This window comes from Lithobates pipiens, unplaced genomic scaffold, assembly GCF_037356315.1.
Source record: "Lithobates pipiens isolate NorthernLeopardFrog02 unplaced genomic scaffold, aLitPip1_a1.2 Scaffold_23, whole genome shotgun sequence".
Taxonomy (NCBI): domain Eukaryota; kingdom Metazoa; phylum Chordata; class Amphibia; order Anura; family Ranidae; genus Lithobates; species Lithobates pipiens.
In genome coordinates, this window is record NW_027507785.1 from 281,156,617 (window position 1) to 281,183,531 (window position 26,915).

At 42.8% G+C, this 26,915-nt stretch overlaps 1 protein-coding gene across 2 annotated transcripts in view; it reads right to left on the reverse strand.

The window, feature by feature from the left end:
* Positions 1-26,915, reverse strand: part of OSBPL9 (oxysterol binding protein like 9) — a 220,780-nt gene that overhangs the window by 157,525 nt on the left and 36,340 nt on the right. For both annotated transcript variants that reach the window (XM_077450243.1, XM_077450242.1), the window contains exon 3: positions 1,060-1,138. In XM_077450243.1, the coding sequence (XP_077306369.1) occupies positions 1,060-1,138 (79 nt within the window). The remainder of the gene's footprint in view (positions 1-1,059; positions 1,139-26,915) is intronic.

Below are 26,915 nucleotides of genomic sequence, written 5' to 3' on the forward strand. Positions count from 1 at the left end.
GAACTCCAGCCATGGCTATATACAAGTGTTTGCTTATGGCTTTTAGAATGAAAGCATAATGCTCCAAACTAAAAATGTTGCATCCCTGACAGGATGTCAAGCCTGATTTGTAAAATGTCCTGCTTCTGCGGGTTCTGGAAACCATAAAACAGGAGCCACTCCCTCATTCTACAAAATGCATTGATTAGAAGCCTAGTCAGTCGCAACTGCTGGCCAGTAAATTTGTTGTGTACTAGAGTTCTCCTTTAAAAGGCATTAAAAGCATTTAGCCATAATATAATCAAAGTGCCACGACTGTGTCTGTGTGTATGTAGTATGCTGGAGCTTATAGTTTCTAACAGGCACTACATGTTCCAGCATACCCTTGCTGCACCGGCTGTGTCTGAAGCAGTCCTAGAAGAAGCATACAGCAGGTTTAAACATGCAGAATCAAAGCAGATTCACAATCAACAGCAGTGTGATCACTTCCAGCGCACAGCGAACTCCGTGCACATAACGAGGCGAGCACATCAAGTTCCACCTTACCCTTTCTACGGTTGAGCCACAGCATGCAATGCCGAAACATAGCAGTGACAGACGGCATTGATTTGTGAAGTTATGATCGAAAATGGTTAAGAAAGCACTGAAATGATGATAGAGAAATGCAGATGAAAGAAATGAGAAACTTGTAGTCTCTGAGCACAACTCCACCTTAGGAAGGCCACGGCAGGTAGACGGATTACAGTGTAGACAGCTTGCCTATGGATTTATTCCCATACAAAGGCTCCACAGGCATTCCCTCGGGCAGGCTCTTCAAGTGAAAAGCAGAGTGGATGCAGGCAGCACAATGCAGAGTTTGCTTCCATGAGTCAGCTGTTGAAATAGGAAATGCCTCCAATCTTCTAGTCTTATTTATGTCTAGCACGTATCTACCCACTGCAGAGCAACACGCTATCCCATCCCAACACAAGTATCCACACTGCTTAGACAAGCAACCCGGGCTGTAGCAACTGCAATCTGCAAGGCAGGGCGCACGCAGCAACACATGCAAGGAGGTAGATTTTTTTTTTTTTTGCTCACCCTGAAAATGAAAGGTTTTCTGATCGACGGTTATAGTAAAGGTGCTGTCGTCCTCATCGTCAATACCAATCACAGCCCCCTGTGGAACAAAGAGGAGAATGCTAAGCAGAGTAGCAGTGACATCAGCAGTACATACAGTATTACTACAGCACTGCAGCAGAGCAGCCAGGAGGGAGGACCACGTAGTAGGAAGGAATGTGCAATTATCTTGCAAGCTTCCTTGCACTCCACATTTAGTAAACTGAAAAGGGGAGGAACGTGACCACCTTCCTGGCACAGCTCCACAGGTCTGGAGAAAAAGGGAACGAGATGATGTAAGAGGCTATTAAAAAGCCTCAAAAACGTAAAATACAACTTGATGCAATCTGAAAAGGTTTCCTATACCAACTACTATTTTATGCTTTAAAGATTTTTATAACAGAAGGGATCACATTGTACATAGTTTTTGACCTAGGCATTAGTCAAGTCTAGAAGTAAACAAACAGACTTGTTTAAAAGGCAACTTTTACACTAGATTATAAAGAAATACACACACGCTACATTAAAGCTGGTAAAAAAAAAAAAAAAAAGTTTATATATAAAATATTTTTAAAAAATTATAATTTTATACTTTTGTTATTGAATTTCCCAAGCTCCCATCTTTTGTCAAACCCAATAGCTAATATTACAGAGCTCATTTTCAGCACCACCTGCTGGTCACATATGGTATGGTAAGAAAGCATAACTATATACAGTAGCTCACCTTGAGAACCAATGCCATTGAATGTTAAGGCCTCATGCACACGAGACGCAGGTGAAAACTCTGCTCAAAAAAAGCTGAAACGCGCGTTTAGAAATGCGCGTTTTGCCGCGTTTGCATGTCGCATTTAGACACGCTTAGCCGCGTTTGCGTTTATAAAGATAACATGTAGACCCTCCCCAAGCTCTCAAAGCATGTTTTTTTAACTATTTCTGCTATTTTGATCAGAGCAGCAGCATAGAGAGCAGTTGTACACTTGCATTTGCCTCTTTCTGTGGTATATATTTTGAAATGGATCCCATATTGAATATATGTCAGGAAATGCTCCTGATGTTGCTCTTGATGAGACAGCAACGTTGTCGCAAATTTCGTGAGAGGTTCAGAGTCAGAGGTTGTCGATATTGGACCCATCCGTTGATGGGACAGCGAATGTCCGTTGGATATTTTGCAAACATGTATGTGCAGCTGCGTACCTACCCCGACAAGTTTTTTAATTTTAGCCGGATGTCCATCGTCACATTTGATCTGCTCTCAGAAAAAGTACGACCTGGTCTGACATTCATGGACACCAATATGAGAAACAGTGCGTCACCAGAGGAACGTCTGTTGGTAACGATCAGGTATGTGTATATATTTATAAAATATATTTATCTATAGATGTACAGATTAATTTTTTTCTCTGTCCTTTATTTTTAAAAAAATAATGTCTATTTATAGCAAATTATCCAATTTTTTTAAAATATCTAAAATTTTCTTGTCGCAATTTTTAACATGTTTTCATTATTTCTAATATAAAACAATATTAAAATAGTTAATTATTTATTTTTTAATCTTAATATGTTTTTATTCATTTTTTCTAGTTTCAAATTGTTTTATTTAAAAGCAAATCTATGTTAGATTTTTTATAATTGTTTTAAATTTATTTGGCCAATTTTTTAATATATTTTTATCGTGAAATATGTATTGATTAATATATTTTAATTCTTTGCTGCTGTATATGGTAGTATAATATTTTTTAATGCCTTATTAAAATATCCAGAATCCTAACCCTAACCATTCATCCTAACCCTAACCACTAACCCTAACCCCCAACACTAACCCTACCCATAACAGCAAACCCTATCCCTTACACTAACCCTAACCAACCCTAATCCAACCCTTAATCCTAAACAATAACCCTAACGGATAACCACTTACCATAACACCCAACTCTAATGACCAAATTACATTGCCGCAGATGGTCACAGTTGACTTAGAGGCCATGTATCTCTTATGCCAGGGGTTGACAAATTTGCTTGGAATCTAGGAGCCAGCTAAAAAAGTTAGGAGCCGGGTCCGTGACGGCGATCTGGACCTGTCCCTGGCCTGACATGGAGACGAGTGAGGGGAAGATAGCCCCAAGCCCCTCACCTGTCTTCAAGTCATTGCCCATAGCTCTTAGAGGGACATTTTTTTTTTCAAATGACAAATTTTTTTTAAATTGCATTTTAGTGTAAATATGAGATGTGAGGTCTCTCTGACCCCAGATCTCATATACAAGAGGACCTGTCATGCTTTTTTCTATTACAAGGGATTTTTACATTCCTTGTAATAGGAATAAAAGTGACACACATTTTTTTTTTTTTTTTTAAAGAACAGTGAAAAAAATAAAAATAAAAGTTAAAATAAAAAAAATATATATTTTAAACGCGCCCTGTCCCGCCAAGCTTGCGTGCAGAAGCGAACGCATATATGAAAGCGGTGTTCAAATCACACATGTGAGGTATCGCTGCGATCGGTAGAGTGAGAGCAATAATTCTAGCCCCAGACCTCCTCTGTAACTTAAAAAGTGCAACCTGCTTCTCCTTTTGTTAAAAGAAAAATTTCTTCTCAATAAAAACCAATTTAAAAAAAAAAAGAAAGTGCAACCTGTAGAATTTTTTAAATGTCGCCTATGGAGATTTTAAAGGGTAAAAGTTTGTCGCCATTCCATGAGCGGGCGCAATTTTGAAGCATGACATGTTTGGTATCGATTTACTGGATGCAACATTATCTTTCACAATATTAAAAAAAATTGGGCTAACTTTACTGTTGTCTTATTTTTTTTTTTTTATTAAATACATTTTCCCCCAAAAAGTGCGCTTGTAAGTCCGCTGTGCAAATACGGTGTGACAGACAGTATTGCAACGACCACCATTTTATTCTTTAGGGTGTTAGAATAAAATATATTTATAATTTTTAGGGGTTCTGAGTAAAGGGAAGGAAGATAGGCTGGCAGGCAGGGAAAATTAGCGTTGCATCCATTAGCATTGCTGGTTGTAATTCCAACGGCCACCACAAGAGGGCGCCAGATTCCAGAAGGAACCATAGGATCGTAGAAGGCCTCAAAGCCGGGGGCTAAATTACCGGCCGGCGGCGGCGCAGCCCGACGCGATCGCGCCGGGGGGGTCCGCGGAGACAGCATACCCCCAGCTGTGCTGCCCCAGGCGCCAGTTCGCTAATTCTAGTCGCAAATGCGACCTGGCGCCCGGGTTTTGTCAAGCCCTGTCTTATGCAGAAAAGTGCATGACATTTTGCGACCCGACTTTGTGGCCCCCTATCTCAGGGTCACTTGGTGACAGGATCCTCAAATTTGGATATGTTGTAGTGCTAGTTCCACTGTGTCTGCATACCGAATTTGGGGTTCTTGGCAATAAGTGGCCCCAAGTTATGGGCCCCCAAAGTCGGGTCACAAAATGTCATTCTCAGATCATATTTCTGAGTTTTCAGGTCCAAAAAATTGGGTTCCTTTAAAAACGCATATAAAACGCGGCTAAATGCGGGTGCCGCGTTTAGCGTCTGAAACGTGGAAATGTTTGCGTCTGAACCAATTTTTTTGCTTCTGGAAAAACGAGGTTAAACGCAACTGCATAAAAACGGCAAAAAACGAGACTGTGTGCATGGACACATAGGATAACATTGAATGAGTTCAGGGGCAGTTGAAAAAAAGTGTCCAGCTGCATCTGAACACGCGTTTAACAGCGTCTCGTGTGCATGAGGCCCAAGTCTGCAGTTCTCTTAGCATTTTAAAAGAAAACTGTTCTTAGGGGTTTATCAATGTTTTCACCCAAGATTTACCAATTATTTCCATAAGAGTCTATTGAAAAATGGATGACTCTTGGGTGAAAACACAGTTAAAATCAAAACCAAAAACACATAGGCTGCCATTGGTGAACTCCTGAAAACACTCGTTGTCTGTCTATATTGTTAATCTAATTACATCCAAATTTTTTTTAAGTAATTGACCTGGAAAAAGTCAGCAGATTAGGAGATCTGAGTTTATTAGCTGTCTGCTTGTTTAGGATCAGCAAATAAAGAAGTGCAGACTATAGGCCCGTACACGATACGAAAATCGTATGGAAAAATTTGTACGATGAAATGTCTGCCAATTTTCAGATCATTAGTTCGGTGCTCTCGACAGCCGATTTCGCATTTTCATCAAAAGATGGATGTGCGTCAAATTTTCGTTTTGTTAGCATGTTTTTCATATGAAAAAAATTGTAAGAGCAAGACTACGCATGCTCAGAAACAAAAAAGACTACATACAAAACCCTTTTATACATTACGTTGCTTCTGACGTTGTATTTGGTTGTACAAATATATTTTAGTATTGTGAGTAACCTCTTCACTTTCGACATGAGACTAGCATGCTACAAAAAAAATAAAAAATAAAAGGCGTTTGGTCACCCGAAAATCTAAGCGCGTGTACGGGGCTTTAGGCTGTCATTTTGTTCCTGGCTGCACTATGTAGTCAGTCACTGACCTGGAAGAAGCATGAAGACTGGGAGTTGGCTTTATTTTAGACTTTATAGGTTGCATGCTTATTCCAGATCAGCGACTTCCTAGGCACTGAAGCCTGTCCCTTCAAAAATAATATCCCAATGGGCAGACTCCGTATTTCTCTCAGCACATTCCTTTGGGCGTTAAAAAAAAACAATTCCTTAAAGTACTCCATCTTTAGAGCGGACCTCCACCCTGAAGTGGAAGTTCCGCTCATTTGATCCCCCCCCCCCTCTGGTGCCACAATCGGCACCTTTCAGGGGGGAGGGGGGTGCAGTTACCTGGATAATCCAGGTATCTGCACACACTTCTGGGACAAGACCGCCGCATATGCCGCCCCCCCCCGTTGTGTTCTGGGAAACACACAGTTCCCAGGACACAGCGGGGACCAGTAGAGACGCGCAGCGCGACTCGCGCATGAGCAGTAGGGAACCGGGCAGTGAAGCTACAAGGCTTCACTTCCCGATTTCCCTGACAGAGGATGGCGGAGGGGGCAGCAGAGAGACGAACGATTGCTCGTCATCTGCCGCCGACATCGCTCGACCCTGGGACAGGTAAGTGCCAATTTATTAAAAGTCAACAGCTGCAATATTTGTTCATTTTAATTTTTTTTTTTTAAAAGGTGCAGTTCCTCTTTAGGTTCAGAAGATCCATTAGATAAGGGCTACAGAAATAATTAATGATTTTACAAGCCTCTGGCATATACAGGCCCATGTGTGAACATAAGCATTGGTACCCACCAAAGCTCAATATCAAAAACACCAAAAAAGATGCCATCCAAGGCATGACTAGCACTGATCAACGAGCCCCAACTTCAACGACCGACAGAAAGTCTATTCAGTACATTTTTACAGTACTTTATAGCTGTTAAATTATAAAATGCTCAGAGACCCCCCTCCTCTGGATATCTCTCGCTAGACCTGTATGACCATCTCCTACTCTGTCTGTCTTTAGGCTCTGTTCATATATGATGCAGCCGCAGCTCACAGCATTGGGACCGGGGCGTCCATGTTCACCGATTCAGGTGCGATTTGGGTCCAAATTTTTTCCTGAATCGGACCAGAAGGCGCACAGGACACTTCTTCAACGCGGACTGCGGCCGCCCTGGAGATGTGTGAACCGGCTCCACTGACAGACGGTCACACTCTCCTGTCATGTGAATTGGATGCGGGAAAACCCACATCCAATTCACATGGGAGAACTCGGCCTTCGGCAACCCTTAGGCTCCATGCACACTGAAGCTGATAAACTGCAGTTTATTGGAGTTTGGGCGTTTTTTGTAAAAGCCCATAAACTCCACTCTATGTTAACCTATGTGTCCATGCACACATGGAGGTTTTTCAGCTTTAATGAGCAGTGGAGTTTATGGGTTTTTTTCTGAACGCCAGAAATTCGCGTTCAAAGTGCCGTTTTTCAGCGGCAAAAAACGACAAACGCTCATTAACGCTCATTAACGCTCGTTCATTAGTGTTCGGCATTCTATTTTTCAATGTATTGTGGGATTTTTGGAGTGTCCTCTGTGTATTTTTATAAAAAACGCCCATTAACGCTAACGCTGTAAAACGCTCATTAACGCTCATTAACGCTAGTATAAAACGCTGTTAAAAGCAGGTTTTTCAACCAGCGTTTTCTGCCAGCAATCTGGCGTCCAGAAATAGCTTTTTTGAGCTTCAGTGTGCATGGAGCCTTAAAACTCGTAAGTTCAGGCAAGCCGCCTATCCCAGCTCTAGCTAGCAACTGGATCTTACTTTCTTGAACAATTCATCCCCCCCAAAGGAGGCATTAGCTTTAGTATCACTTCCCCTTGCTTTTAGATTATAAATTCTTACAAGCAGAGCACTCCCGACCCTCTTTTTTTGAATTGAAGTGCAACTTTAACTGCACTGTCTTTTTACGTAAAACTCTGCACAAACCATTGGCGCTATAGATTAATTAGGATGGGAATATCTGCAAAGCAAAGTGATTTAAAGAAAATATTATTTTCGAGTGGAGCAAGATTACAACACCTATCAGGTTTTTACTGTATCCAGGGCTCTGTTTGAAAGATATGTCTGTTGCTGTTGGGAGAGGCATCAGAACAGGAAACAAGAGTGAATACCTGCAACAGAGCCCTGGGCGGCAATAAAAACACAGGAGTTCAAATCCCTCCCGAAGCTAAAATTATAAAGAGTTGTGCCCAAAACTGAGAGAAAAAAAAATGGTTTTAGCTGGACACTAAAGTGGAACTTAAAAAAAAAAAAAAAGTGCAGAATTGTTACCTAAAATTTTTTATTGTGCCTGGACAAATCTGAGCCAGAATTAGGAGCCAGTCCTACAATACCTGCATATGACTATATAGATTTCTAAAAGATACCTATTTAACCACTTGCAGACCGGACCAATTTGCTGGTCAAAGACCAGACCCCTTTTTGCGATTCGGCACTGCGTCGCTTTAACTGACAATTGCGCGGTCGTGTGACGTGTCTCCCAAACAATATTGACGTACTTTTTTTCCCACAAATAGAGCTTTTTTGGTGGTATTTGATCACCGCTGCGGTTTTTATTCTTTGCGCTATAACCAAAAATACAGCGACAATTTTGAAAAAAAACACATTATTTTTTACTTTTTGTTATAATAAATATCCCCCAAAAATATATAAAAAAACATTTTTTTTCCTCAGTTTAGGCCGATACGTATTCTTCTACATATTTTTGGTAAAAAAAAAAAAAAATCGCAATAAGCGATTATTGATTGGTTTGCGCAAAAGTTATAGCGTTTACAAAATAGGGATAGTTTTATAGCATTTTTATTAATAATTTTTTATTATTTTTTTTTTTTTTACTAGTAATGGCGACGATCAGCGATTTTTATTGTGACTGCGACATTGTGGGGGACCCATCGGACATTTTTGGGACCATTGTCATTTATACAGTAATCACTGCTATATAAATGCAGTGATTCCTGTGTAAATGACACTGGGAGTGAAAGGGTTAACCAGTGGGTGGCAGTGTAGGGCTTAAGTGTTCCTAGGGGTGTGTTACTAACTGTGGGGGGGTTGGGCTTTCATTTAGTGAACACTGATCTCTGCTCCAATCACATGGAGCAGAGATCAGCGTCACTAGTTGCTAGGCAGAATGGAGAAATGTTGTTTACACAGCATTTCCTCCATTCGGCCGCTCCGTGAGATGATCGCGGGGATGCCCGCGGCGATCGAGTCCGCGGGTCCCGCGACCGGACTCACGGGGGTCCCGACCAGCGCGGGAGGGCGCCGCCGGCGGCGCGCTCCCGATGGCAGGGCGGCATTGAATATTGGACGTACCTGTACGCCAATATGCCTGCCCGTGCCATTCTGTCGACGTACATCGTAAAAGTAAGTGGAAGTGGTTAAGCAGTTAAAAAGGAAAATCGACACTGTTAAATTTTAGAACAGATTTTAATTTTAAAGTTTGTTATTTTTAAACAAAAAAAAAAAACCCAAACATGTCATACTTACCTGCTTACCAGCATCCAGATCCTCCTCTTCTTAGGTCCCTCGCTGGAGCTCCTGGCAGATCCTTCCTGTTGAGTGCCCCGACAGCAAGCAGCTTGCTATGGGGGCACCCAAGCTGCTGCTTTGTGTGTGTCCACTCAGACACAGAGCCGTGGCTCAGCCCCACCCCTTCTCTCTACTTATTGTTTTAATGACTTGTGCATAGCAGAGGGAGCCAATGGCACCCGCTGCTGTGTCTCAGCCAATCAGGAGGGAGATTTCTGGACAGTGGAGGCTCTAGCGCAACTCAGGCATTAGGGTGGCTGCCACACACACACAGGTGTTTTTTATATCTGCATAAAATGTTTAGAACCACTTTAAGCCTTAAGGGCCATACACACGGGCCGAATATCAGGCTGCTTCAATAGAAACCAACATTCGGCCCTTGTGTGCAGCAGCCGGTCTAGTGCAGCAGACTGGTGTTTTCTGGCGGTGGCTCCACCATCAGAACACAATAGCTCAGCGGGGGAGATCGCTGTACTAACATTGAATAGTTCATACAGCAGCCCCCTCCGAATTCTTCCGTTTTTTTTGTTCAGCCCACTGGGTTGGAGAAAAAAAAAACAAAAAAAAACAAAAAAAACAAAAAACACAAACACACTAATAGTGTGTACCAGGCTTTAGTTTTAGGGCACCCACAAGTTATAATAAAACAGATTCATTTAAAATTATTTTTACTTTGATTAGTTCGTCAAAGGCATTTTTGCTTTCCTTTTAAAAGAGTAAAGCAAAACTAATAATGAGAAAGGTTAGAAAACCTTTGATGGTGCCTGGTATAATCAAGCAAACGTTTCTTTAATGTAATACTTTATATTAATGCTTAATCAAATAAAAAAACCTAAATACAATGAATTGGAAAGCAATTTTAGTTTAGTTTGCATTGAAAAAAAAAAAAAAAAAATTATATTATATTTATTTATTAATTTTTTATATATATATTATATATATATATATATATATATATATATATATATATATATACACATATACACACACATACACACACACACACACACACACAAACTTCCAATTAAAAAATAAAATAAACAAGTAACAAATCCTAGGAGGTCTGTTTAATGGTCAATACACATAATACAAAAAAATCGGACGACAGATCGGCTTTTATTTTTTTTTGAATGCTAGACGCATATCGAAAATGAAGCGTTTACTAAAGTTACGAAAATTCTTGTACAACAGAATAAAATAAATGGGAAGTGATGTAATGTGTTGTAATGCATTTCTATTGTATTTTCGGATGACAACTGTACTGATTAACCACTTCAGCCCCGGACCATTTTGCTGGCTTAAGACCAGACCACTTTTTGCGATTTGGCACTGCGTCGCTTTAACTGACAATTGCGCGGTTGTGCGACGTGGCTCCCAAACAAAATTGACGTCCTTTTTTTTCCCCACAAATAGAGCTTTCTTTTGGTGGTATTTCATCACCCCTACGGTTTTTATTTTTTGCGCTATAAACAAAAATAAAGCGACAATTTTGTAAAAAAGCATTATTTTATACTTTTTGTTATAATAAATATCCCCCAAAAATATGTAAAGAAACATTTTTTTCCCTCAGTTTAGGCCGATACGTATTATACATATTTTTGGTAAAAAAGAAAAAAAAAAAAAAAAAAGGAATAAGCAATTATTGGTTTGCGCAAAAGTTATAGCGTTTACAAAATAGGGGATCGTTTTATGGCATTTTTATTAATAATTTTTTTTTACTAGTAATGACGGCGATCAGCGATTTTTATTGCGACTGCGACATTATGGTGGACACATCGGACATTTTTGACACATTTTTTGGGACCATTGTCATTTATACAGCAATCACTGCTATACAAATGCAGCGATTCCTGTGTAAATGACACTGGCAGTGAAGGGGTTAACCAGTGAGTGGCAGTGTAGGGGTTAAGTGTTCCTAGGGGTGTGTTACTAACTGTTGGGGGCTGGGCTTTCTTTTAGCAAACACTGATCTCTGCTCCAATCACATGGAGCAGAGATCAGCGTCACTTGTTGCTAGGCAGAACTGGGAGATGCTGTTTACAACGGCATCTCCTAGTTCAGCCGCCCTGTGAGACTATCGCGGGGGTCCCGACCGCCACGCAAGTGATGCTAGGGCGGCAAATTTAAAGGGACGTACAGGTACGCCCATTTGCCTGTCTGTGCCATTCTGCCGACGTACATCGGCGTGCGCCGATCGGGAAGTGGTTAAATGAAAATCATGCGATCTGGTATCACATGAGAACATTTTTTGTTCTTGTCCGATCGGAAAAAGACGGATGAACGGTCGTGATCGGCTCTCGAAAGCTCTGTACTAATGATCCAACTGTTGAATGATTGCATCAAAAGTGTTATTTTTCGTCCGATTTTCGGATTGTGTGTACGGGCCATAAGGAGATGCGTATGAAGCAGCAGCCAGAGGATTGTGCTTCCAATGGTAACAGGAACATTCCTGGGACCTTATATAATCACTGACTGATATGGCTCTAGCTCAGCTCTGATATATATGTATTAATAAACTATACAGTATAGCTAATGAATAATACAATACAAACATTAAAAATGTAAAAAATAGATCAGCTCTTTTATGCAAGACAAATAATTAGCTGTAATCCCTGACAGAAAGGACTATTGTGAAGCCAATTATTTGCAGAACCAGTAGAAGACAGTAGGCGAGTAGAGTGAGAAGCTTGCAGTTGCCCATTATACCAGCACAGAATGAAGTAGTATAATCTCAATGCATTAACACAAAAGAAAGAACCCCCTAAAATGACTTTAAAAAAGGCACTGATGTATTATCTTACTGAAAAAAAATATACAATTTATTGAACATAGTATAACAAAATATATGTTGGAATGGTTACAGTAACTATACACAATCACCACATAGATATCATTGAAATTCTCTAGGTTCACCCGACGCGTTTCAGAGTATTGAATAACTCTTTCTTCAAGGGTTTGTGAGAGGATTGATCGTGTAACTACAATATAGTGGTTTAAGAAGAAACATTGTAAATGTAATCATAAAACAGTCAATTAATATAGTACAATGTCTTTGCATTGAACATCGTTTTAAACAAAACTCACATATATTGTAGTGATGTCTTATGTGTACATAACTAATCTGGATGTTGGCACTCACACACACTATAGAAATCTGATCACTGATACAATCTCTTAATGCATTAACACCATGGTAGAAGGCTCTGGCATTTGGGTGTAGTCACATGAGCACCATCCAGACCCGCTGCTGGCAGCATGGCAAACCTAATGAAAGGCTGACAGTTGGTGGGGCTGGACAGCGCAGCTAGCAGTATTAATTGTTTAGGACAGTATGTGTCCAGGGCCCCTTCCCTGGAACACAAGATGTGTGCATTTTGGGTATTTGTCCCTGGGTGCATACTGTTGTAAACATAAGTACTGCTACCCTGTTTCCCCTAAAATAAGACCTAGCGTGATTGTCGGTGTTGGCTGCAATATAAGCCCTACCACCCAAATAAGCCCTACTCTGTTTCCTCAAAAATAAGCCCTACCCTGAAAAGAAGACCTACAAGGACTTCAACTAGGGCTTATTTGGGGGGGGGGGTAGGGCTTTTATTGCAGCTATCACCCACAATCACACTAGGTCTTATTTTAGGGGAAACAGGGTAGGTGCGCTGTCCAGCCCCACCATCTGCCAGCCTATTAGATTTTGACAGGCTGCTGGCAGAGGAGCATATGACCTATGCCATACACCTGCACCTAAATGCCAGAGCTTCATGTACTGGGTTAAGCGCCCAGTACACATGGGGCCCAACATGGGGGGGTCACACAGTACGCATATCGGAGCAGCCTCTGTTTTTGGAGGTGACAGTAGCAGGCTTCAGATCCAGTTGTCAGAAAGTTGTCTGCAGTTGGTGTGCTGACCAAGAATCCTCCAGGCCTGGTCTAAGCAGTACCCTAAAAAAATTCACCATTTGTCTTGAATTCATCTTGAAAATAGCAGTGCACCCATTGGTATGCGAGGGCGCCTAGAACCTCATTGTTACATATATGCAGTAAAATCTAAGGCTCTGCTGTCCCGGTCTGCTAATCTATAGAGATTTGGAGTAAGATTACATAATATCAGTTATGTGCTTCTCACCGTTTTCCCTGCTGGCAGCTCTGGCATGAGGAAAAAAAGGTTCTGCCTTCAACAAGAGACTGCAAGGAGACAATACTGCTGACTGGCCCCCATGTACCATGATTACGGTTCTTTAACCACTTGACCACTGGGCACTTAAACCCCCTTCTTAACCAGACCCATTTTCAGCTTTTGGTGCGCTCACACTTTGAATGACAATTACTCAGTCATGCAACACTGTACCCAATGTGAAATGTTTGTCCATTTTTCACACAAAGAGCTTTCTTTTGGTGGTATTTAATCACCACTGTTTTTATTTTATTTTTTTTATTTTTTTGCGCTTTAAATCCAAAAAGGCAGAAAATTTCGGTAAAAAAAAAAAGAAAGAAAAAAATTTCTTTGTTTCTGTTACAATTTATTGGCCGAGTATTACACAGTGTTGCAGAGTATTGGCAGAGTATTACAGTGTTGCAGAGTATTGGCAGAGTATTACAGTGTTGCAGAGTATTGGCAGAGTATCACACAGTGTTGCAGAGTATTGCACAGTGATGCAGAGTACTGTCACAGAGCAGCGCTACACATCCAGCTCACAGCGCTGCTGCCATCTCTCCCCCTATCACTGTACTGATCGGTACAGAGAGGGGAGGGAGGAACCGGCATCATGACGTTATGCCAGTTTGTTTACAAGTGAACGATCCGTCATTTGACGGAGCAATCACGTGGTAAACGCCCACTATCAGCTACCATTTACTGTGATGCGTGGTCACGGATGTTCCCGGATGCGTGCCCCAGGGGGCGTGAGGGAGCAAGATTCTGTGAGGACGTCCATCCAGAATAAGCCGACCGCGCTGTAGCCGTTTTTCAGCTATGGCCCAGTCGGCATGTGGTTAAAGTGGTTGTAAACCTCAGATATGAAATATGAACAAAGCATGTCCCTCTATAGTATGTACTTGCCTCAATTAAGAGTACCAAGTAATTTCTGTCTGCTGCTTCAATCCTCTGCCATCAGCGTGAGTCACTTCTTACACCCAAGAAAAAAGAAAAAAAAATGGCGACAAGGGAGGGACACCCAGCTGATTGACAGTCTCAGCTTTATTTCTGTGTGCTGTGTGAAAGGGAGCAAGTCTCTTCCCTCCAAATCAGCTGTCAGCTCTCCTCTGACTCTCAGACAAGCTTTATAAAAATTCTGCACTTTGGAAGGATGTAGAGAAGAGAAGCCTGGATAAAAAAAAGGTACAACATACCGTATATACTCGAGTATAAGCCGAGATTTTCAGCCTCTTTTTTGAGGCTGAAAGTGCCCCCCTCGGCTTATACTCGAGTCATCGCTGTCTGCCTGCTCGATCAGCGTGTCGAGCAGACAGACAGCGGCCATTCTATAATTCAAAAGCCGCGCCTCCGGCTTCGCCTTCGCCTGTGATAGGCGGAACACTGAATTTCCCAGCAGCCTGTGTTCCGCCTATCACGGACATCGTCTCATCCTCGTACTACGGACGAGGATGAGACGATGTCCGTGATAGGCGGAACACAGGCTGCTGGGAAATTCAGTGTTCCGCCTATCACAGGCGAAGGCGGAGGCGCGGCTTTTGAATTTTACAATGGCCGCCGAGGCGCCGACGAAGAGGGCACGGGACGGAGGCAAGGCACGGCACGGCACGGCACGGGACGGGACGGAGGCAAGGCACGACACGGGACGGAGGCAAGGCACGGCACGGGACGGAGGCAAGGAGGCAAGGCACGGGACGGAGGCTCGGGACAAAGGCTCGGGACACAGGTAGGCTGGACACACACACACACACACACACACACACACACACACACACAGGGATGGATGGATGGAGACACACACACACAGGGATGGATGGATGGATGGACACACACACACACACAGGGATGGATGGATGGATGGACACACACACACACACAGGGATGGATGGATGGATGGACACACACACACACAGGGATGGATGGACACACAGGGATGGACGGACACACACACAGGGATGGACAGGCATGTCTCACCCTCGGCTTATACACGAGTCAATAAGTTTGCCAGTTTTTTTGGGGGTAAATTGGGGGCCTCGGCTTATATTCGGGTCGGCCTATACTCGAGTATATACGGTACATAGGAGGATTTGTTTGCTCTCTGTATCATTTGAGGCCAGTCACTTCACTGGGTATATGTAATGCTGGGGAAACACGACAGGACTTTCCATCGGAATGAACTCTGACAGACTTTGACAGAGTTCCACTGAAACAGACTTGCCTACACACGATAACACCAAAGTCCGATCGTTTAACGCGATGACGCATGACGGGACTAGAAAAAGGAAGTTCAATAGGCAGTAGCCAATAGCTGCCCTTGCGTCGTTTTTGGTTCGTCAGACCTGCATACAGACGAGCGGTTTTCTCTATAGGAACTGGTTCCGGCAAAAAGATTTGAAACATGTTCTATTTCTAAAGTCCATCAGATTTTCAACAGAAAAGGTCAGATGAAGCACACACACATGATAGAATTGTCCGACGGATCCGTTCCGCCTGAACTTTGCTGTCAAAGTCTGTTCGTGTGTACAAGGCATAAGTATTTACAACCACTTTATGAATGAATGAATGAATGAATGAATGAATGAATAACTTGTATAGCGCTACATATGCTAACTAGATCGCATCAGGGCACTTTTGCCGCCAGTGTCCATCTGGGTTTTCAGAAGAGATGGGTCTTGAGCTTCTTCCTGAAGGCCAGATAGTTTTCTTCCCAGCAGATGTCTGCGGGTAGAGCATTCTATAGCAGTGGTCCTTGGACTGCAAACCTTTAAAAAGGTCTTCAGTCTGGGTGATACAGAGCTACAGGTCCTAGGACTTCAGTATTGGCCAAGAACAACAACCTCAATTTAAAGCGGGATTTCACCCTAAAGTGGAACCTCCGCTGAACGGATCCCTCCCCCCTCCGGTGTCACAATTGACACCTTTCAGGGGGGAGGGGGGTGGAGATACCTGTCAAAGACAGGTATTTTCACCCACTTCCGGGCATAGACTCCCGTGGGAGTCTACGCCATTTCCTGCCCTGCCGCGCTGTCTGCTGGGACACACACGGGTCCCAGTGACAGCGCGTAGATTTCCTATTGTGCGGCGCGGCTCGCGCATGCACAGTAGGGAACCGGGAAGTGAAGCCGATTCGCTTCACTTCCCGATTCCCTCACCTAGAATGATGACTGCAGCAGTCGAAAGCCGAGCGATCGATCGGCCTCGGCATCGCTGGAACCCGGGACAGGTGAGTGTCCATTTATTAAAAGTCAGCAGCTGTAGTATTTATAGCTGCTGGCTTTTAATATTTTTTTTTTTGGTGGAATCCCTCTTTAACAAAAAAAAAGTTATAAATCAAAAAAACTTTAGTGACAGAGCCAAATGGGGTTGATTTACTATAACTGGAGTGTGCGAAATCTGCTGTAGCTGTGAATGGTAGCCAATCAGCTTCTAAATTCAGCTTGTTCAATTAGGTTTTAACAATAAAACCTGGAAGCAGATTGGTTTCTATGCAGAGCTGCACTAGATTTGAGCTCTCCAGTTTTAGTAAATCAACATTGCAATTTATAACAATGAGCACACCAACTCACTCCTACCACCCATTCACTTATGTGTGTAATTGGAACTAGAGCTATTGAGTGCTGTTAACATTTTTTTTCTGAAACAGCCTGAAAAAAACAAAAAAAAACAAAAAAAACAAAAAACAAACACCACATCCCTCGAGCTCTACCGGCTGGCAGGTGTAAACAAAAAAGAAAAAAAGAAAAAAAAAAAAAAAAACAAACACACGTGTAGTAGTGCAAATTTATCTACAAAAAATAAATAAATAGGTTAAAAAATAAATAAATAAATTCCAGATTACATTGAGAAATACACATCCTCCTTTAAATTAGGAAACTTAAAAAAGGAGTTGTAAAGGCAGGATGGTTTTTTTCTTAATGCATTAAGATAAAAAAACCTGTGTGTAGCAGCCTCTCCGCACCCCCTAATTACTTACCCGAGCCCCATCTCTCTCCAGCAATGTCCACGAATGTCTAAGCGGTCTGGGACTCTCCTCCTGAGTGGCTGAGACACAGCAGCAGCACGATTGGCTCCCGCAGCTGTCAAAGTCAGACAGCCAATCAGAGGAGAAAAGGGGGGGCAGGGCGGGGCTCCATGTCTGAATGGCTACACGGAGCTCTGACTTGGCTCGGTTGCCCCCATAGAAAGCTGCTGGCTGAGGGGGCACTCGATAGGAGGGAGGGACCAGAAGCAGCAAAGTGGGGCCCGAGAAGAGGATGAAAAACCAACTGCACATAGGTGGCAAGTATAACATGGTTTGTCATTTTAATTTTTTTAAAACACGAGACTTTACAGTCACTTTACGTTAAATCTATCAAAATTTAGATTGTGCTTTTCACCATTTATACTTCGGAAAACAAAAGAACTCTAATCCGGTTTACAAAAGGCTAACCTGGCCGATATGACTCATTAGCGGTCACTGTCAACGACTCTACTGACTCATATGGGCTTACACAAAATAGGTCAACAATGATGTCAAAGCATGGAAACTCACAGCAGTATTCTGTAGGAAAATCAAATAATTATGAATTGTTTCGGGGGTATGTATGAATAAAACATAAGTAAAAGCCAATTTAAAGGCGAACTCTGGGCAAAAACTTTTTTCCCCATGTCCTTGTTGTTGATCTCCTACCTTCACTGACATCCATCTTCTGAGCTCAGTAGTTTCTCTGTAATAGCCTGCTGATTTTGAAGTAAAACCGGTACTGCCCTGCGATTTCCTGTTTGTAACACCGGTGACTGCTATTCCTCCTGTACTCCCAGCCACCAGTCATCGCACTTCCCATTTGCAGTTTTATCCACAGCAAACAGGGACTTGACTGCTGTCTTGGACTCAGCAGTACAATTCTGATATATCTTCTAAGCTTTCCCCCACTCCATACAAAAAACCTTTGCGCTCTACATACAAGTGATGTCCACTCCTACGCATTGCATTTCCTAATGGGGTGCCACATATTTATAAAACCAGTGAAATGTAATTTATCAGTTTTACATGCAACACTGTACTGGATGTACAAAGGGAAAATTACGGGAATTGTTCAAGTAATGCTAATGCATTAACTTCTTACTTCTATTTAAGAACAAAAAAAAAAAAAACAACAACAACAAAAAACACCCCAATCTCGTGCCTACACTGTAATACGTCACAAATGTAGAGATGTTGTAGGTAATTAGTACCTCAACAGTGCAGATTAGCTACATGGTGTAAATTTCCAAAAAGTGTCCTGCAGTTGGGACTTAAACATGTTTGGGAAGAGCAGCGTTGGTTTGCATGACATAGCACTGCTGCCACCTACTTGCCACCCAGGGAAATTATGAGTTGTACAACGTTACTCAGAAATAGAACTTACAATAAAGTTACCTTAAAAGTATGTCTAGCCAAACCTCTAAGTTTTGAGCAGAGTAAGAAATCAAAATTTGAAACCCCTTGGGAGGGGGTTGGGGGGGCATAATTCCCTTGACTTTATTTTTATCAGTGCCATGTGTCACAGTATATTCCCACTTATATAATGCAATACCCGAATAAACATCATAAACATGCAATAAAAACTCATATTAAAAAGTTGAATATTAAAAATGCTAAGACTCGGTGTTGTATTATTGTGCAATCAGATAAGAAAGCTTCTCAGTTATGCCAGTGTTCATTTTTGTTCTAATCGCCACCATTCTGTGCTAATATTTTCATTAGTGACTTACAACACCCTCCACCAGATGTGCCCTCACCTGGGGTATATGACCATTGCACACTTGCGTCCCCCAAAGTGGATGTATTCAAATGTTCCCTGTCAGATAATCTTAGCAGGTACTTCAATATCTCTGCATGTTCCTTTAAAAAAAAATGCTTACGCCACTCAATATCTCTGCTCAGCCATGGAGAGGGAGACCAAAAAACATATGGGCAATGTTGCCAACCTACCAGGTTGAAATTTACTGACACAACACCCAAAATGTACTGGCACAGCCAAGTTTTTACTGGCATTTCCAAAAGTTAAAAAATTACAGGTTTAAGTGCAAATTTACAAGTATTTAGGCTACAAACAAATACATTATGCAATCAGCAATATGATTTAAAAGGTAGATAATAAGGCAAAAAATATACATTTCTTATTTTATTTTCAATATACCGTAGTAAGTAGCTCAGGGAGAGGAGACAGGAGGGCAAGAAATTAGAACGGGCATCACACACACATATATAATTGACTCTCACAGCAGTGTGCAGCAGCACAGACGATGATGACATCTCACTGACACATGTCCCCTCCCGAGTCAATGACAGTCTCTCTCCAAGCCAAGTAATCTCTCCAGTCCACTCCAGTCTAAACAGCATTGATGGTCCCGGTCCCAGCCCCAGCCTGCCTTGCTCCCATACCACACACAAGGCTCTGGCCGGTCTGCTTGGCTCCACTGCACCATGACATCACAGGACATGCTCAGGCACTCCCTCCACCCAATCACACTGTAGCAGGCACGGATGGAGCTCCGGACCAAGCGGAGTGTCAGTCATATATTTTTTACTGGCAACCTTTTACTTTTACTGGCAAGAGAAAATTCCCTGTTTTTTACTGGCTGCCAGTAAAAATACTGACTATTGGCATCACTGCATATGGGGGACGCAAGTGGGTAACATCTATACTTAGCGGAAAACAGCCGTATACTGGAGCTGCACGATTCTGGCCAAAATGAGAATCACAATTTTTTTGCTTAGAAGATAGATCACGATTCTCTCGCGATTCTCGCAGCGTAACATCTTTTACATTAAAAAAAGAAAAATTGTCTTAACTTTACTGTTTAATTTTTTTTTATTGAAGTGTATCTTTTCTCAAAAATTGCATTTGAAAGACTGTTGGGCAAATACACATGACATAAAATATTGCAGCAATCGCCATTTTATTCCCTAGGGTCTCTGCTAAAATTATATATATATATATATATATATATATATATATATATATATATATATATATATATATATATATATATTCCAAGTAATTTTCTAGCAAAAAAAATAGTGGATTTTAACTTAAAGAAGTGTCGTAAAAAGATTTAGGCTTTAAGTGGTTAAACTTCCTGCATTTACACTGTTGAAAGCTTGGCAGACTGTCCAGATTATTTGTTTACACAAGAAGTTCTATCCATTTTGATCTAAGAAGTTAGTTACAAATGTTTCAAGTTGTAAACTTGGCAGACTGCCAGTGTCAGATAGCGTCCCCATAGGATAGTGTCCGCTGTGTACTGCGCATGTGCAGTACACAGGACAAGCAGATTCCGAAAATAGCCGAAGATGAACTGCGCCTGCGCCGCGAGTCCAGGTTCTAGCCCCACCATCCAAGTGGACAGAGAGTCAGAATAAAAAGAGCCGAGCGAAGCGAGGCTGTGCCCATAGCGTGGCGAGCGAAGCAAGCCCGCGAGAGGCCCTCTAATATGTGCAGCCCTATGTCCACTTGGATGGTGGGGCTTGCACCTCGACTCACGGCGCAGACGCCATTCATCTTCAGAGATTTTCCGAATCTCCTTCTGCTCCGTACTGTGCAAGCGCTGCGCCTGAGCAGTGTGGGGAGGACACTTTTAGATAGCCGGACTCTATATGTCACAACACCGGGATGCTTTCTTTTGACAGAGTGAGCAGATAATCTCTCCACTTGTTTATATGAAAGAGTCGCCTACTCTCAGCAGGAGAGATCATCAGGGGGGGTGAATCGAGATCGCGATTTTGTAACGATTAATCGTGCAGCTCTACCATATACCCCAGGTGAGAGCACATCTGGTGGAGGGTGTTTCAAGTCACGCATGAAAGTCTTGGCACCGAATGGTTAGCGATTAGAAAGAAAATAAACACTGGCATAAGAGGCTTTCTGATCCAATTGCACATTTATATAACACCGGGTCTTATTTTTAATATTTAATTTTTTAATTAGAATTTTTCACCTCACCTTCCAGGACGGCAACACATGAGAGAGGAGAGGCTCCTCCCTACAGGAAACACAATCAGTTCACAGTGGTTTAAAGGCCCCACCTTACCCCTTGTCCCTCAGTATTGATTGTTTTTGGTCTTATGGTCAGAGAAAAAAAAACGGAGTTGGATGGCCCCCCTGCAGGCCAGGTTTAAGAATACCGGTGAGGGCTGCACTAACCTGCCGCCTCCGAGCTCCTCACAGGTCACCACCATGGCATTGTGCAGGCGGTTTGGGTATAACTGAATCCCCCTGTTGCATGCTGCTCAGCAGCCCGGGTCTCCTGTCTTCCCCTGAGTGCAGTGGGCATCATTTTGCTAAGATCCAAATGATGCAAGACACCAAAAGGGAAGAATTAGTGCACTCCAGGCATCACAGAAGTGGGCTTAAAGCGTGGAGGAGATGACGGACCCGCATGGCTGTGGAAGCTGAAGCATTCCTGTCTCACCGGGTTCAGCAACCTGCAAGGAGCTGAAAGTCTGTCTGAGCCCACCTCATGGAGGAGGATGGAAAGCCAGCACAGGTGGCTGCAAACAAGAGCAAGCCGGGGTGGGGTAAGTGCCCTTTACCTACTACTATGGTGGTGACGCCAGACTAAGAAGTAATCCCTGGTAATCCCCCCCCCATGCGCTCGCCTCAGGGGTATGGGAGCCTACAGCCATGATACGGGGGGGGGGGGGCGGCAGGAAGAGTGAAACAGTGAATGTTGGTTGTTCCCTCTTCTCTTGCAGATTCCCCAAGCGGCGTGCAAGAGGTCTCCGACAAACCACCTTCCTCATCCCCTAGCACTAGTGCCAGTAAAAAGTTTGGTAACTGCGGGGAAAGACGGTCTAAATCCCACACCAAGCCATTTTTGTAATAGATGTATTAAACTGACTGGAAAAAGAGGCCTCAGGATTAATGAAAGATTTTCTTAAATCTGTTCAAGAGGAAATCTTGGCCACTGTTCAATCTTTCCACACCTCTGTACCCACACATCAGGCAGTAGACTCAGAGCAACTAATCCCTATTGAGGGTAATGGCCCTGGCCTCCCCTACCTCCTTCCTTTAAAAAAAAGTTTGGATACCAGAAGAGGTGTGTGGGTATGCTACTGGTGCAGTGGCCAGAGCCTAACTTGGCAGCTCCCTATAGTGGGGGCAGCAACTAGGAATGGGGTGATTTTTGGCCACTATCCTCTTCTCATGCGACCTTGAGGAGAGAAAAGCAAGCCCTTGGCAAAGGGAAAGACAATAGTGGTGAGTACTTTCCTTTTTTGCCTTGAGAGATTAGAAGCAGAATCCCCAATGGCAGCCTGGTGGTTTCTGGGTATTGAGATAGGACTCCCTCCCTCAATACAGGGTGCTACTATCCTTGCCCTTAGGTCTGGGAAGAAATAGCCCAGAAGCTTTAGCTAGACCAATGTCCACAGCAATGAGAGCAAACGATAGTGCCATCATGTAAATGACCAATAAATCATTCAGTGGACATAAATTAATAAATTTTTTTGCTTTTTACATATACCTAGTGCAGACAGTTCAGGTGGCAAACAGTAACCTTTCAATTTATCATTCGGCAGAAAATTTCAAAACTTGTCCTTCCTTTTTTTTTTTTCGGCTCAAAAAACATCAACAATTATCGATTTGGTGCCCATTAACTGGCCAAAAAACAAACTGTCTAAATGAGCGAATTTCGGACGATTTTTCGTATAGTGTATGGCCAGCATAAGATTGTGACCACCTCTTGAGGCTGGCTTAATTGATCTCTAGGTCTGCGCTCGCTAAGACCTTAGATGCTTGGACTCTCACGTGTCTCACTACACCTGCTCATACTTTGGCAGTGGAAGACCAGCTATTACTACTGTGGGGTATTCACACACCTTAGACTATGGGTCTTTAAACTACGGCCCTCCAGTTGTTCAGGAACTACAATTCCCATCATGCCTAGTCATGTCTGTGAATGTCAGAGTTTTACAACGCCTCATGGGATGTGTAGTTTCGCAACAGCTGGAGGGCCGTAGTTTGAGGATCCTTGCCTTAGACTTCCATTATTTGAAACGGCTCCCTCTGGTGGTTGAAGGTTTAGTATATAGAGTCCAGGCTATGCCTGTGGTAGATTTTGCCCTTTGCCGGGCAGTTGAATATACCATAACTCCGACTTCGTGCTTTGTCTGGTTGTACATCAGAAACACACAATGTGGAAGTTATTTGTGCCTTTTCTGGCTGTCTGCTCATCAGATACAAAACAGTAAGTGATACTGTACTTTGTGGCTAATCAGAAAATTTATAGCATTAAGGTTAGCGACATTTCTGTTTATCATAAGACTGTACCCTGTTGCTAACCAGATATGCACAGTATTGCAGTAGCTAGTGAAATATCTGTTGGTTATGACTATACGCTGTTAATCACAAATGCACAGCATTTAAAGTTTGTTAGCGACATTTCTGTTGATCATAAGACAACCTGTTGCTAATCAGAAATGCACAGAATTAAAAAAGTTGCTAATGACTTTTCTGTTCTAGGACTGCACGCTGTTGCCAACAAAAAAATGCACAGCGTTATAAGTCGTTAGCAACATTTCTGGCAATCAGACTGTACCCTGTTGCTAATCAGAAACACACAGCATTGAAGTTGGTCTGTCTTTTCTGTTATGACAGCACCGGTTACTAATCAGAAAGGCACAACATTGAGAAGGTACCTTTTCTGTTTTCATATTAGATATACAACTGTACCTTGTTGAGTATCAGCAATACACGGCACTGAAGTTCGTGTCCTTCTGTCCTTATATTGCTTTTCTTGCCACACTCCAGAAATACACAACACTAGAAGTTTGTGTCTTTTCTGTTTTTTACATTTGGCTGCACATCAAAATACTTAACAGTGAAGACTGTTTGCTTCTTTCCTATTTATATTATATAGCCATACCTTTTTGCACTTTTGAAATTCGAGAGGCCCTCCGACTCACGCGCGTGCACGACTCTGAAGTTCATGTCGTGTCATTTCTGTGATGGTCCAGCTAGCTGTACTTCAGAAATACACAACATGGTCTATGACCTTCATATATGTGATATTAAATTATACATGTGTCACTTATTTCAGACCTTATTTTCCCGTGAACATGGAAGGGGCCAGGAATTCTGGCTGCAGAAACTTCAGATGTCAGAAAATTCAGTCCCTTACATAAAGGCATGCCTGAGGCATTCCCGATGCTTGTAACCCGGTAGGGTTGTAGGACACTGGAAGAAGGTTATAAAAAAAAAAAAAAATCACCTTTTTTACTAAGGACTTTGGTTCATAGGATTATTACTGCATCTTTAGGTATCAGAAATCATCTGATCCACATACCTAACGCAATAGGTTTACAGTTCTATATGTATTCTTCATAGCAGAACTAGTCGTAACAGACCAATGTAAGTGTTCTGCTCCTGCTATAGACAACCTACTGTAGTAGGGTTCTGCTATATCCCTCATCAACACCATTGGGTGCCTTTTGGTATTAGAGTGGAATAAGGTTGCAGATATCAGATGGGACACCTGATATTTACGGAATAGGTATAATCTGGTGTTTACCAAGCTGCCTTCCACTTAATTTTAATGCATTTGTGTGCAGGGGTATAGGGAGGTTGTATATAGAGCACTTTCACAGCTGATTTGCTAGCATTCAGATGTGAAGGAAGTCATAAGGTTGGTGTGCTTGGGCAGCTTTCTAAACCCAGGGTGTAACCTTCCCTTATTCTACTACCCTTAAAGTGGACCTCCACCCTGAAGTAGAAGTTCCGCTCATATGATCCCTCCCCCCCTCCGGTGCCACAATTGGCACCTTTCAGGGGGGAGGGGGGTGCAGATACCTGGAAAATCCAGGTATCTGCACCCACTTGTGGGACAAGCTAGCCAGAGATGCCCCGCCCCCCCTTTGTGTTCTGGGAAACACACAGTTCCCAGGACACAGCGGGGATCAGTGGAGACGCGCAACGCGACTCGCGTATGCGCAGTAGGGAACCGGGCAGTGAAGCCGCAATGCTTCACTTCCCGATTCCCTGACAGAGGGTGGCGGCGGGGGCAGCGGAGAGACGAGTGATTGCTTGTCATCTGCTGCCGACATCGCTGGACCCTGGGACAGGTGAGTGTCCATTTATTAAAAGTCAGCAGCTGCAATATTTGTAGCTGCTAGCTTTTAATATTTTTTTTAAAGGTGCAGCTCCTATTTAAGTGGGCTTTCCTTTACCCATCACTATGAAAAAGGAATAAATGAAACATTTAAGGAGACCTGCAAGGTCAGTCTGTCAAGAAGTCCTTTTTAAATCAATCATTCTCCTGAACAGAGTTATGTTTAAGCCAGGTCCCTTTTGTTGATCAAAGTTGTATCCTTGTTCCACAGAGGAAGTCTTTGGTCCTTTTAGTGGTCTTAAGAAGTATTACAGACATGTTAGGCCACAACTGCTAGATGTTTGAGACAGTCAAACTTTGCGAATCTACCAATTTCACAAGTTTTCTGATACCATATTTAAAGAGCACTCCTCAGATCCTGAATCCGGAGCAGAGAAGGCAGGTACATCGGTGGAGCAAACCTGCTGATCAGCCTCCTGATCGAGCTAAGATACCTTAATCAGTCATAATGAAGTGGAGGTAAAACGTGCTGCGGAACCTGGAATTTGGCAGGAAGATTTTGCAGCCAGTGGCCCCACCCTAAGGTAGGCCTGCTGATTTCTTGATTATCCTCTCATGTGTTGCCTTCCTGGAAGGTGAGGTGAGAAATCAGACGGTTACTTACAGATAATGGTACTTCTACGAAACCTTCTAGGATGGCAGGCCTATTTCCCACCCTGTTAAAGGTGGAGGAGAATGTACACAATAGGTGGCAAGTGCCCAAGTGTCTAAAGACCCCTTTTGAATCGGCTGAGAGAAATACTGTACAACAACTGAGGGACAGTTGTGAACTGGTTGTATTTCCTGTAGGGAGGAGCCTCTCACATGTTGCCGCGCTGGAAGGTTTTCTAGAAACACCGTTATCGGCAAGTAACCGTCGGTTTTATTTTTATTGCAGGTTTATGATATTGATGAATGGATTGCATTATAAGTGGGAATATACGGAGAAGCGCAGCACATATTGCTAATTTCATGTTGGTACAGAGAGTAGAGGTCGACAGATATGGGTTTTTCTCTGGCCAATACCAATATTTAGAAATCCAGCAAAGTAGTGGCATTAGGAACCTGAGGAAAACATTGCCAGTGTAGAAAGGTCAGTTGAGATGCAAATAAATAAATAAAATAAATTGGAGCGCAAATCAGGAAGGGTGTCATGATTATGCAATAGTTTGTCTGCTTACCTGTTCCCATGTGTTCATCTAGAGACCAGCCGACCCTCACCTGTCTGCTTTTGTAATCTATCCTCTGGCATGGCTCCACCCTAGCTCCTATCAGGGAGCTCTATATTAACCTGTGCACTGCAGGCCAGCCCTGCTGATCAACCTTTGTGTGTTAGCTTCCTGTTGCCTGCCGTGTGTTCTTCTTTTGTTTTCCGTTACCGACTTTGGCGTGTCTTGACTATCCCCGTTTGCCTGTGATCCTGACCTTGGCTTTGTCCCTCACTTTCCCTATCCTCCTGTTGCCTGCTGTGGGTGTGAGCTGGGGGACCCTGGGGGTCGCGACCTGGAGCAAGTTGCAGCCAAGTCCATCCTCACCACTAGAGGCA